Source organism: Bos indicus x Bos taurus, chromosome 16 (genome assembly GCF_003369695.1).
Source record: "Bos indicus x Bos taurus breed Angus x Brahman F1 hybrid chromosome 16, Bos_hybrid_MaternalHap_v2.0, whole genome shotgun sequence".
Taxonomy (NCBI): Eukaryota; Metazoa; Chordata; class Mammalia; order Artiodactyla; family Bovidae; genus Bos; species Bos indicus x Bos taurus.
Genome location: NC_040091.1, coordinates 71,467,027 through 71,481,145, shown reverse-complemented (window position 1 = coordinate 71,481,145; position 14,119 = coordinate 71,467,027). Strand labels below are relative to the sequence as shown.

At 45.4% G+C, this 14,119-nt stretch overlaps 1 protein-coding gene across 2 annotated transcripts in view; it reads right to left on the bottom strand.

Annotated features, from left to right (window-relative positions):
- KCNH1 (potassium voltage-gated channel subfamily H member 1) overlaps window positions 1-9,842 on the bottom strand; it is a 434,009-nt gene extending 424,167 nt beyond the window's left edge. For both annotated transcript variants that reach the window (XM_027565678.1, XM_027565679.1), the window contains exon 1: window positions 9,574-9,842. In XM_027565678.1, coding sequence (XP_027421479.1) covers window positions 9,574-9,652 — 79 coding nt within the window. In that variant the 5' untranslated portion in view covers window positions 9,653-9,842. The remainder of the gene's footprint in view (window positions 1-9,573) is intronic.
- Window positions 9,843-14,119: the final 4,277 nt, after the last annotated feature.

Below are 14,119 nucleotides of genomic sequence, written 5' to 3'. Positions count from 1 at the left end.
CATTTGACAATTTCTGAGGGGTAAATATTCCCACATGGCAGAGTTCAAGCTACCAAGTTCCCTGAACTAGGAATACAGAAAAGATGAGCATAACCACATCTTGAGAGATAGTATTGATACCAGCCAGCTACACCTGCCCCAGCATACCATGGGGGAAAAACTCAGGGACAGTGCAGGACCCCCAGCATTAGTAACCTTTGCAAACTGCAAGGTTTAGCCAAACCCAAAGAGAGTGATGGAGAAGGCAATGGCACCCCACTCCAGTACTCTTGCCTAGAAACTCCCATGGATGGAGGAGCCTGGTAGGCTGCAGTCCATGGGGTCGCTAAGAGTTGGACACGACTGAATGACTTCACTTTCACTTTTCACTTTCCTGCATTGGAGAAGGAAATGGCAACCCACTCCAGTGTTCTTGCCTGGAGAATCCCAGGGACGGGGGAGCCTGTTGGGCTGCCATCTATAGGGTCGCACAGAGTCGGACACGACTGAAGCGACTTAGCAGTAGTAGCAAAGAGAGTGAGCTGCAGATGTAACCTTTAGTCAAAGTAAAACAGATAGGCTACAATGATGACCTTGCAGGGAGGAAACTAGAGAATAAATACTACAATCTCCCCCTCCTCCTTCCCCATCTCACGGTGGTATGAAGCCAGCCAGCAGTCAGGAAGCAAGGGAGCCTACAGACATAATCCACATAGGTCACCCTCCCAGGATGCAGAGCAGGTTACAGAAGAAAAAAGACTGGCCCAGCAATAAAGAATCTGCTTGCCAATGCAGGAGATGCGACAAACACAGGTGTGATCCCTGGGTTGGGAAGATCCCCTGGAGTAGGAAATGGCAACCCACTCCAGTATGCTTGCCTGGAAAATCCCATGGACAGAGGAGCCTGGTGGCTACAGTCCTTGGGGTTGCAAAGAGTCAAACACGACTGAGCACAACAGAAGATAAAGCAGTACACTGGCCCTTGTAGGTGGTCAAAGCACAACCTTAAAGATTGCAGCATAGAATGCTAATCAATTCGGTCCCAATAATGCTGAGAGTAAACAAAAATAAAGAAAATCAAAACATAAAAATCCATGTAGATGAAGTAAATATATTTTCTTCGCCAGTTATAAAGCTCTAGTCTAAATACGCTTTCCAAATTCATTCTTAATAGAATCTGAAGTTAAGTGGTAGATAAATATTGGTAAAATTTGTCCAAATAGTATCATCTTTCAGATGCTAATTCCAGCACTCTGAGAACGCTGGTGGCGGGTTCCTACATCACTGCTGTAAGGAAAGAAGGAAGTAACTAGAGGCCATTTCTCTTCTTTATAAAAGTTCCTGAACTGTGGTGCTGGAGAAGACTCTTGAGAGTCCCTTGGACTGCAAGGAGATCACACCAGTCAATCCTAAAGGAAATCAGTCCTGACTATTCATTGGAAGGACTGATGCTGAAACTCCAATACTTTGGCCACCTGATTCAAAGAATTGACTCATTGGAAAAGACCCTAATACCGGGAAAGACTGAAGGCAGGAGAAGGGGATGACAGAGGATGGGATGGTTTGATCATCTACTCAAATAGACATGAGTTTGAGCAAGTTCCAGGAGTTGGTGAAGAACAGGGAAGCCTGGTGTGCTGACCATGGGGTCACAAACAGTAGGACACGACTGAGGAAATGAACTGAACTGATGTCACCAAGACCCTTTAAAAAGCTATGAGGAATGGGAGCCTTGAGGCACTCTCATTTAATAATTAACATTAATAATTACAAGATTAACTCAATTTCAGAACATCAGTTTTATGCAACATAAGACTAATAGAAAGAGCTGTCATTTTAATTGATAGAATGAACAATCTTAGGATGAGTAAGCAAACAGATTCTGATTAGTGGCATAATTCTCTAGTACCTAATCAAAAGAGCTGTAAGTAGTTTTTTTCCTCAGCAGCCACACAGGACTGTTAGAATAGAGACCATGAGAACTGAGGGAGACGCCAAAGTTGGCCAGACTGCAATCTGTTCAGCAAGACTGTACTTGCACAGAGAGCAGCCGGGGCATCAGACAAAGCCCAACATCTAAGACAGGCTGGAATCGCACAGCAGCGGGTGAGCAACCCGAGACCACATGCCAAAGAGGACAGTGCAATGGGACATCCCAGAGGAGGGAGAGGCTATTAAGAAAACTTCCACCACATCAAAACAAAGCTTCATACATCCTGCAGTTGTCCCCTTTAAATTGACTTAAGGGACCTGGGCATCCCATATCCAATCTCACAAAAAAAGAATGAGCTATAAAATCTAAGAATAAGTTTGGGTGAGACGTTTATAATGGAAAAAATGTGTGGTAAGTACTGAGTCGGCATAGCATCTCTTAAATCTTTGCTGAGGTTTGCAACGCATGTTGGTCTTCATCCCTCTGCAATGAGCCGCAGCGTCACAAACATCACGCACATTTTGGGAGTCCCAGGCTCAAGCACAGCATCACGCACAGAGGGGGCCCACCACGTCTATGAAGCTGAGCTGGAGGCTAGTCTTAGCTTTTCAGTCTGTCTTTGAGTTTTGATTCCTCCATGATAGCACTGCCCCCACTTCAGTCACTTTCTTTCTTTCCCTAAAATAAACATGTCATTCACCTCCTAGTCCCTTCTCACTTTCAGCCTGAATTCTTACATATGTCCCCGGAGTTTTTCCATTTGAGAAAATGAGTCTCTCACACACACACTTGCATGTGTCCTTTGCACACAATTCTCACTGTGCGAGTCTTTCCTATAATTTACCATCATGGTGCGGGAGTTCACACTACAGGAATATTTAAACACAGAGTAGATAGCGAGAGCTGGACAATGAAAAGAAGGCTGAGTACTGAAGGACTGACACTTTTGAACTGTGGTATTAGAGAAGACTCTTGAGAGTCCGTTGGACTGCAAGGAGATCAAACCAGTCAAGCCTAAAGAAAATCAACCCTGAATATTCATTGGAAGGACTGATGCTGAAGCTGAAACTCCAATACTTGGCCACCTGATGCGAAGAACTAACTCATTGGAAAAGACTCTGATGCTGGGAAAGACTGATGGCTGGAGGAGAAGGGGACAACAGAGGATGAGATGGTTGGATGGCATCACTGACTCAATGGACATGAGTTTAAGTAAGCTTCAAGAGAGGGTGAGGGACAGGGAGGCCTGGCGTGCTGCAGTCCATGGGGTCACAAAGAGTCAGACACGACTGAACAACTGAACAACAAGAAGATAGTGAAACCTCCCAAAGGACAAGGGCAAGTTTTGTTTTCATTTCATTTTGATCACGTGCTCACCATTAACATGACCCTGAGTGACCCTGCTTTATTGGTTACTAGATTGGGCAGTGCCATTATTAAAGGATAAAATAGCATGTGTCGACAAGGGTGTGCTGTGGAGTGCTGAAAACTCTCATACACTGCTGGAGGGAGTGAAAAATGATACAAGCCCTTTGGAAAACTGTTTAGCAGCATCTGCCACAGTTAAACAGAGGCATCCTATGTACACGCTCAATATACGCCCAAAAGACATGAAAAATATTTGTAGCAGCATTAACAGCAAAAGTCTGCAAACAACTCACACGTGGTTGGAGGAGGTCAGTGAGAGGATGTGACCGCTAGCTGACCATTGAGCTGGACCCAAACAATCAGAGGCGCCTCACCCCTCCCCTGTCCTTGGGATGTACATTCTGCCCACTGCTCCCACAGTAGGAGCCATCCCAAGGAGAGAGGAGGGTGTTGTTGAGACCATCTAGACCAGCAGTCCCCAACCTTTTCGGCACCAGGGACTGATTTCGTAGAAGACAATTTTTCTACAGGTGGAGGGGGATGGTTTCAGGATGATTTAAGCGTATTACATTTATTGTGCACTTTATTTCAATTACTACATCAGCTCCACCTCAGATCATCAGGCATCAGATCCCAAAGGTTCGGGACCCCTGATCTGAGTGAATATGTGACTGAATCCAGTAAAGGCCTCTTTTTAACGTTTAAGTTTTGGCAGGTGGGTGTGGAGATCTACTCACACTGCAGTGCCCAAGACAAACCCAATGAGTTCCCTCACTTATTAAAGCTGCCACCTACCAGTCAAGAGTGGGCTGTCTCTTTCTCCCACCTCTCCTTGCCCTCCCTATAAGGGGGGTATCCATCAAAGTAGAATGGATAAATACAATGCATAGTGTGGTCATTCCATAAAGTGCTATATAGCAGTGAAAAATGAACAATGAAAGCACATGCAACAGCAGCACGGAGGAGTCATCAGCTGATGAAGGATCCACGCTGCACGTCCCATGCATATAAAGCTCAAAACAGACAAAGTGAACTAGTGTTCGGGAACGCAAAACAAGTGAAATTATGGGGCAGAATATGAAGAAATTATGGTCACCGTGAACTCAGGAGATATCTCCCTTTGGGAAGTAATGAACATGGGAACAGGAAGGTCCCAGGAGTCCTGGAGTGCTGGAAAGATCTCACTAAGGTGGTGAAAGAACATTATAGAAATGTATTAATCTACACACGGTGATTTCATGTGCATTTTTATTATTTTAAAACAAACCAAAAAAAAGTTTTAAAAAAACAAGGAAGAGGGGAACTTCCCTGGTGGCACAGTGGATGAGAATTTGCCTGCCAATGCAGGGGACCCAGGTTCAATCCCTTGTCCAGGAAGATCCCACATGCCACAGAGCAACTAAAGCCCGTGAGCCACAACTACTGAGCCCGCGTGCATAGAGCCCGCGCTCCACAAGAGAGGCCGCTGGAATGAGAAGCCCACACACTGCAGCTTCTTTGAACAAATAACTAAAGTATATTTTAAACGTTTATTTACAAGCCATTAACTATCTAACCAAAAATAAAGAGGCAGGAAAGAAACAGGGAGCTTCAAGGTAATGTCGAAGAAACCACTGCCAAATGGAGTCCAATCATCAGTGAAGAGTTAGTGTTGGAAAGAACGAAGCCAAAGAGTCCATTTATCACAATGTTCCTCAAAGGCTTCTATTCTTTTATGATAGATTATTAAAATATATGGATTTCATAAAAGTCAGGGAGTTTGGAAAACGTGTTGCCTTACATTAAATCAGAGGCTCCGTCTTCTGAATCTCCCAGCTACTGTCAGCCAATAGATTAAACCTGTGAGTCTTTCAGAGAAAGTGAACTGAGCCAAGGTTGAGGATTATCTTCGAACATATTACAAGGGAAAAAAAAAAACAACAACAGTTCTGTTGAACTGGTAATAATTCAGATTACCACCTACTCTGTGTTCAGAGCAATATGGGACTTTAATCAGTTTTCTGTTTCATAAATATTCCCATGGCTCAACACTTTCTGAGGAGACGCAACATTACCCATGGCTCTCATCCTGTTTGCTAAGTACCTACATCAACAACCTGAACCAACTTAACGCCGTACAAAAACACAGCTGATTTAGCAATCTGTAAATTATACATGTACATAAATCTGTACCCAAATGTGTCATGTTTCACTCCTCCTAACATGCATGGGTTCTTAACTGGCACCTACAATTGTTTGATATAGGTTTACGAACACTAAAACATATGTTCTGCCTAGAAAGGGACCATTTAGGGTAATATTTTTGTAGTTTCCTGGCACCGAGATCTGACAGCCTCCCTAAGACAGATCTATTTGCTTCAGCAAGGATTCTGACAGTAAGTGCTACAGATTTAAGCAACCATCAAAAAATATTCTGGAACAACACTTTTCAAGCATGAATATCAAGAGAAACAGGCTGGCTTTGCCTAAGTGGCCACAAAGTCAGTAGAAGGATCTGAAATGATGATAGTCAAAATCAAATCCAATCCGGGGCACTAATTATGCCCTCTGACTACTTACAGCTAAGCAAAAAAAAAAAAAAACAGGTAATTTCTTTCAAATGGTTTCAGGATATATAAAAGAAAATTAAACTAGATTTAAGTCCCACCAAGACCAGGAATCTTTTAAACTTTTTTAGAAATAAAATGTCAGATTTAAATAAGAGTTGTAGCCAGGAAACACTGTGGAATTAGAGCCGGGTCCTGGGACCCAGACTCACTAGAATGTAACTTACTAAAGGCAAAGAGGATCTCCTGCTTTCTACTATATCCCCAGCAATCAATAAATATGCTCAATAAATCTTAGTTGAATGAACAAACCAGTAACAACTGTTGACTAGTCCCTGAGCTGCCTCTTACTAACTAAATGTAGGTAAATGACTTAACCTGAAGATCCTTAATCCCTGAATTTCTAAAATGGAGACATTGCACTCCTTTGCTGGCTTATGAGAATCAAAGGTGATATTCCATGGAAAGTGACTTAATACTTTACAAAAGGCACAGAGAGAGAGAGAGAGAGAGAGTGTGTGTGTGTGTGTGTGTTACCCCACCTGTGACTCCAACTAAACCACTGACAAAGGTGAAAACACTGCCCTTCCTTGAAACAGAATTAGCTTGTCCTTTGCCCTATGATTCTGCTTGGATGTGGCAGCATGGCTGTTAGCCAAAATAGATGCTGTTCTTGTTGTTGTAACATTTTATTTAATCTCCACTGGGAAATTGTGCTTCTCTAGAGAATGGTAATACAAGGAAGGTCATTTCAAGGTAGAGTATAAGAAGCATGACACGGGGGTCAAAGGGCTTAGGGGTTCATCAGTTCTGCCCTTAAATCTTTGAGAAAATCCACTTGCTTTTGTTTCTTTATACCACGTTAGGGAAGGAGAGGTAGACAACAAAGCATCTAAGGCCTGTCTCAGTTCTATTTTCCAGATACCAGATATTCAAATGCCCCAGAACAAAGCCAGTTCTATTATCCATTAGCACATAATGAGAGATTTTTTTAAAGGATGATGAAAACAGTTCTACAAGCTAAGTCACAATGGCTGGAGAAACAATGATGCTATAAGAAAGATGAATGATTCCTTCTAGAGCTGCCTCAGGCACTGTCTGCCTGCCACTTCCAATTAGTCACTTAACATTCCTGGGACTCAGTGTTTTGATCTGTAAAAGAGGAACAATAATACTGCATAGGACCACTGGGCGAAAATACCTAAGAAAATTATCAAAAAGTACTATTTTAAGGTAAATGCTATTTAAACAATTTCATGCCCCCCTCCCCAAAAGGCTGGTGGATTCTAGAAGGAGACAATCAATATTTTTAAATAGATTTTTTCCATCACAGTAAAATAACATGATGCTGGTAGATACTGTGATACTTCCAAGAGTCCAGATTGTTTTTCCTATTTGGGCTCAGGAAATACGAAGACAGGGGTCACTAAAAACTGAAATCTCACAACCTTGAAACAGTAGATCATTTTAAATGTTCATCCGTCTTTCCTCCCAAGATGTTTTGGTTTCGTTGTTGATGTTGTTTTGGTTGGTTGGTTAATTGAAGTCAAGCTGTTGGAATTGGAGCTGAAATTAAAGCGCCAGCGCTAACAACATTGCCTGCTACTTATTCTATTAACATTCCATGTCTGCTTACAGAGGGGAGGAAGCGCCAAGAAGATCAACTAAATCAGAAAGTGTCCTGCCTTCTCAGTTCCAGGAGTTTTTGTAATCGTGTCAACTCCAGAATTCGTATCTTTTTTTTTTGTCATTTTACTGTGGTTATTAGCTCCATGATTCTTCATTTCCTCCTATAAGCCTAAGGAACCTTGTGATTGTCACTTTTAAGATTCTCTTACCACTCTCTCCACTCAAAAACATGATAAGGTATATATTAGATATAGTTTTCCCTCATATTTAAAGGGCGCTACCTCTTCACCAAAAAAATGCAGTTGTCATTGATTCTTATGAGAAAGTTGACGTCACTGTCAATGGGATCCTCAAATAGCACGACTCCCTTGATAACCCACAACAGGCCAATAACAACAGCAATCACAGCAAATTAACTCTTAAACAGCGATTTTACTTAAAGAGCCATGATCATCTGCAGCTTTTTCACAGCCGAAGAGTTCATTGTGGCTGTTCACATAGTAATTAGCATTCCCTTCTCTCCTCAGGTAATGGCTGGGACTCTGTTAGAAAGCCACCTTAGTTTGAGGAAGCCCTTGAAAGGAAAAGGGCTTCCCTTGTCGCTCAGCTGGTAAAGAATCCACCTGCAATGCAGGAGACCTGGGTTCGATCCCTGGGTTGGGAAGATCCCCTGGCGAAGGGAAAGGCTACCCACTCCAGTATACTGGCCCGGAGAATTCCATAGACTGTGTAGACCACGGGGTAGCAAAGAGTCGGACAGGACGGAGGAACTTTCACTTTCACTTTTGAAAGGAAAGGTGATTGACCAGAAATTCTTCAAGAGGCACATTTCTAAAAAGTGCCTGAATAATACATGATGATTTGCTATCCCAGTTGATAAGTTATTTATTAGAAGATAAATTTAAATCTGTTTTTAATTATAAAGAGTATTTTCTAGTAGCATAAGTCACTTTCATGCCCTTCCCCTGAATCCCAAACTAAATCCTAATAGAAGTGCAGAGTTTTAACACAATTTCCTGCAGGCTCGGCAACAGTGATATTTACACATTTTAAAAACCCATTTCCTGAGTTGGCTCTTCACCTCCTCCCAACAGAATGTCATTTGTCTCTGGAGGGAGAGGGGACCAGGAGCCTGTATAGAACGTCTCTAGGCTTGTCCTCTGTCATTTTAGCCTGTTTGATGAAAGGCTGTGCACTGCATCTTCCAACTGCTGAGCTCTTCCAACTGCCCTGTAAGCGCTTTACCCTGGAAGCTCTGCTGTGAGTACTAAAGGCGTTTGAAATTATTGCATTCTATCCCTGCTCCTCGGACTTTCCACCACCTCCTGTCATCTTAATGCCACTGGGAAAGAGAGGGGCTGGAGCTCTGGTTTATCGATACATTTACAGTTTGGGTGAGTTTGAGAATGTACAGGGGAGCAAGAGTTATAAAACACTGCTGTGGTTTGGAAGAGAGAAATGATGACAGGTTTATACGTGCGCCCCTCCACTTTGCACTCGAGTTCAGGAAACTCTGCCCTTCATGAGCCTTAACTTCGAAGGGTGTGGGTGGGTGAGGAGGTGGAATCCGGCAGCCTGCAGCACGTCCCTAGGTTCCCACGTCCCTACCCCTCGGACTTTTCAGCTGCCTGGGTGGGAGGTAGAAGCAGCAGCATCCTCCTATCCCTCGGGACCGGGACTCGGAGGTGCCGGTCTCTCCTGGGGCTCTCTCCGGGGGGAGGCGACGCCGCAGGCAGCGGCCAGAGAACCCAGAGAGCCTTAACGGAGGGGCGAACAGTACCTATGGGGAAGGCGCTGCCGTTTCTGCCGCGATCAGCTTCCCATCACTTTTCCCGGGACTTTGCTCGTCAGCTGTCACACTCCCGGGAGAGGAGACTGAGAAGGCGCGCGAAAGGCCCCCAAAAGCGACCCCAGGAGAGCTCTCCTCTTGGGATGGAGACCCATTAGACCCCACCCCACTCTACCCACCCTTCCCATCCCCCGGGAGTCAGCCCCGAACCGCGGCTCCCAGCAGAGCCCCGGGGTTCTGCTGCGTCTGCTGGTGCCGAGCGGCGGGAGGCGTCTGCAATAAAGGCACGGATAAAAAGCCGGGGTGTCAAATCCGAATGCACCTCTTACCATTGGACCGCCGGACAATATTCTCCAGAAACGTGTTTTGCGGGGCCACCAGTCCCTTCCTGCCCCCAGCCATGGTCATCCTCCCGGCAGCTCGGGGTCTGGGGGGCGTCCCGGCACGGCGACTCACGGCAGCCTCAAGCTGGGCGCGGGGCCCGCGAGCGATCCCGGCTGGAAGCGCCCCATGCGCTCCACGCGGACCCGGGCGGGCAGGGGCGGCGGCTCCCTCCTGCTGCCACCCTCGCGCCCTCTTCGCGCCTCCCTCCCCGCTGCCCGCCTCGCTGTGTACTCGCGCGGGGCTCGCCGCGCCGCAGCCGCCTCCGGGTGGGCGGGGGGGAGCCGCCGCAACCGGGCCCGCGGCGCCCCCTACAGGGCCTGTGTCCCCCGCCGGCCTGCGGGAGACCGAGCGGGGCGCTCCCGCAGCGGCTGGGAAGCCGAGCGCCGCGGCGGGCTAAGGCTGGACGGGCAGCGCCGCGCTCTGGACACAGCCGGGAAACGTGCTCAAGGCGCGCCTTGGGTTGGGTGGCGAGGGGAACGTTGGAGCTGCTGTCTCTCGGAGGGTTCACTCCCAACGAGGTCGCAGGGAGTCTTGGAGGAACGTAGCACTGTACCTCTCCTCCCTTGCTCCGTTCCAGGCCGGAACCCTTGGGACCTCTAAAACTCTTGAAACCCTTTCCTGCTGGCCCCCTAGGGTCTCTTAGCCTCGTTTGTGAAAGTTACCCCACCTGCATTCTGAAGCCAGTGTTTGACCATTAATTAATGAAGTACTTAAGGGCTCAGGCTTGCAGAGTGACTGGTTGGATTTCAGAAGAGCTGTCTTGGGTTGCTTTTAAAGACAACCTAAAGTCAAAAACGCACGCTCCAGACATTTGACAAGTTTGCGGGCTGACTGTCTCCATTTCCACTCTTATCCAGTGAATATTTTAGCAAAGACCAAGAAAATACATGTATATTTACAGAAAGGTGTTCTGTTTGTTTGTTAGCAGAATCACAACCTGTTATGATCAGTGTGTAAGATTAGGAAACAACAAGCTGTCTGACAAACATCTAAACAGGCGGGATGGGGCTTGTCCCTGAGGGCAAATGCTTGGAGGTTGGGGTTGGGGTGGGCAGCTTCCCCAGGCATTTGACATCAATTAAAAACCGCAGAGGACTTCCCAGGTTAGTAGTAAACAACTCGCCTGCCAATGCAGGAGACATGGGTTTGATCCCCTGGCCAGGGAGATCTCCTGGAGGAGGGCATGGCAACCCACTCCGGTATTCTTGCCTGGAGAATCCTATGGACAGAGGAGCCTGGTGGGCTACAGTCCATGGGGTCACAAAGAGTTGAACACTATTAAGTGACTTAGCACACAAAAACGCAAAAACTGCAGCCTTGACAGGCACACTGCTATATTTAAAATGGATAACCCACAAGGACCTACTGTACAGCACAGGAAACTCTGATGGATGTTACGTGGTGCACCGAATGGGAGAGGAATTTGGAGGAGAATGGATACATGTATATGTATGGCTGAGGCCCTTAGCTGTCCACCTGGAACCGTCACAACATTGTTAATTAGGCACACTCCAATACAAAATTAAAATTTCAATAAAAAATGAATTAATTTTTGAAAAGCACAGCCTTGACTTGATGGATGGGCCACCGTGTTCAGGATGCTGTGTTGATCTTCACACCTGCCTCCTGGTATAAGAAGAATTACATCAACTCAAGATTTCTGGGCAGGAGCTCAGACTGTTTTAGGAGATTTTTACCGGCACATGGGCTTTATCTGTTTTTTCACTGTCTCCAGAGAGTGTATGACCAGAGACTAAAGAACTGCCCCACAAAAAGAATGAGTTGATTGTTTCTTAATCAGTTTCATGCTGGGACAAGCAACAGTTAACACAAGAATGTAAGAGGCAAAAAACTGACTGTGCAACCTCAGCTGTCCAGGTTAACCATCCTGACACATCCTAATATTTTGTAGATACCTTCTCAGTTTATTCATCTCTCAAATAGAGGAACTAATTCTTGTCCAGCAATCTCTCAGAGATGCCTTGAAGATCAAATGTGATTGATTAGGGGCTGCTGCTGCTGCTGCTGCTAAGTCGCTTCAGTCGTGTCCAACTCTGTGCCACCCCATAGACGGCAGCCCACCAGGCTCCCCCGTCCCTGGGATTCTCCAGGCAAGAACACTGGAGTGGGTTGCTGGGTTGCCATTTCCTTCTCCAATGCATGAAAGTGAAAAGTGAAAGTGAAGTCGCTCAGTCATGTCCGACTCTTAGCAACCCCATGGACTGTGGCCCACCAGGGTCCTCCGTCCATGGGATTTTCCAGGCAAGAGTACTGGAGTGCAGTGCCATTGCCTTCTCCTATTGATTGGGGAGAGCCCCCTAAATTGTAGAGTAGTATACCACGGTCAGATGTCATCATTAGAGTGACCAAATAAATCAGGCCGTTACAGACATCATCCTGTGTCTCACCTTGTGGAGACACAAAGTGGATGGATGGTAGCTTTTGGCAGTTAGGGAAGGCTTGCTTGGGCCTTGAAACCAGTAATGATATACTTCTTCCACAAGGTAAGATTCTACCAGGCGCATCCATCACCCAGCTCAGAGCAGTGATTTCTTAAACCCTAGCTCCGTCTAGTGGTTCTTTGCTCTATTACAAATGAGATAACAAGCAGTGCGGATGAGAACTTGGAGATGTATTGATGCTGAGTTGGTTCGGAGGTGTCTGCCTACTTCATTTGAATCAATTCGTTTGAATAAGGCTCTTAAGGTTATGTAATCTACTGCAGGCCCAAGGGGAGATTTTTCATAATGATATTAAATCTGTCAAGCAACCTCATAATCCTGCTTGTGAAAGGAAGATAAAGAAAAGCATGGGTGGGACGGGGGAGCTATCAGAGAGAGTTAATAAAATTTCTCAGATTTTAATGAGCTCTCGTGTTCCAGGGCTCGGGTATAAAGGAAACAGATGATGTTCATTTAAGGTGAGGGATGTTAAAGCTGTGGCAGGCTACCTGATAAGAAAAAGGGGCAGAGATATCTTCCATTTTTAATTTCAGACGTACTACTACTACTACTGTGGTTCTCAGCACGCACTGTGTGTGTGTGTGTGTGTGTGTGTGTGTGTATTGGCACCAATTTGAATACTGTCACTTTTAGTGGCACCCTTGAAAAGATTAAAAGACCTAAAACATCATTTAAACAGTCAGAAATCTTTAACCATTATCTCTACTCAGCGTGAGGATATCTCATGGCATCTACAAAAACAAACACATCCTCTGCCCCGCATTCCCTTGGCACTCAACACTGCCTGACTGTAGGAATAAAACTGTGTTCCGCCTTGCCCAGGTTCTCTTTGCTATTCGCAGGCCTAGGTTGCATGTGTTCAGTAAACACACCCTCTTTGTTGGGACTGGCTAGACAGTACAGTATATTACGCTCCTTGCCTCTTACTTCCCACCTTTTGTTCCCTACTCTGTATTCACTTCCAGGAGCTGCTCAACTTAAAGTTCTGTCTGAGATCTAGCACTATAATGTAGGAAAGTCAGCTAGAACAAACTTTAATCTTACAAATTTGTCAACACTGCTAACACCTTTGTAAAAGAGTCACAGTACAGCAATGTACCTCTGTATTCTTATATAACAGGCAAAGCCACTTTTTATTCAAAGGAACAACTTTAAATAACTGGGACCAGAGCTCCAATTAGACTGCCTCTGTCCCTCTCTGCAGGAAGTGGGCTACCTCTGTCTAGAGGGTCTACCAAGAACAATACAGAGTCCGAAATGAAAACTTCTAAAATTGTATACCACTGTCTCTAACCAGTGTCTCAGTGGTCTTCCTTCCCTATGCCCTCAGTATTGTGGTTTCCCCTGGATTATAACACGTGCTTTGTCTGTATCATACAATAGATGGTGAGCTGAAACACAGATGAACTTCACCAGTCTTTGTTTTCATATATATAATTGAGCCATGGTATAATTGATGAGTTCACAAAAGTAGTTCACAGTGATGGAGACACTACAGAGAGAGCATGGAGATAGAGCTCTACAGAATGGCTGGGAAAAGAGTTTGGGAGAGGACAGAAAAATCTCAAAGCCAAACAAAAAATATGTATCAAATGAAGAGGAAGACAGTACCACGCACCAGGAGTAGGGTGAGGGGGGAAGATGGCATCATGCAAAGACAAGAATTACATTTTTTCCTTTCAATAAGACCATGAAGTATAAGAAACAGATTTCAAAAGCCCAGAACCTCTCAAACATAGGAGAGTCGCCCATGAGCCCTGGAAGTTCTCAGAGGAAGAATGGGCAAACAAGGGTGTTTCCTCTGCAGAAAAGAATAAGCATCAACAGGAGAAACTGAACCCAGAAGGGACTTCACCTACCTGGCCACCATGAGTGAAATATCTAAAAGAGGGGGAATATGCAGCATGCATGGGAAATTTCAGCTTCTATGACCCAGTGACTGATTTATTATATGTAATTTCTGTTCGCAAAACATATTGTCCAATAGATGTACAGGAAATGTGTTGGGGAGGCCATATCCATTGGAAAG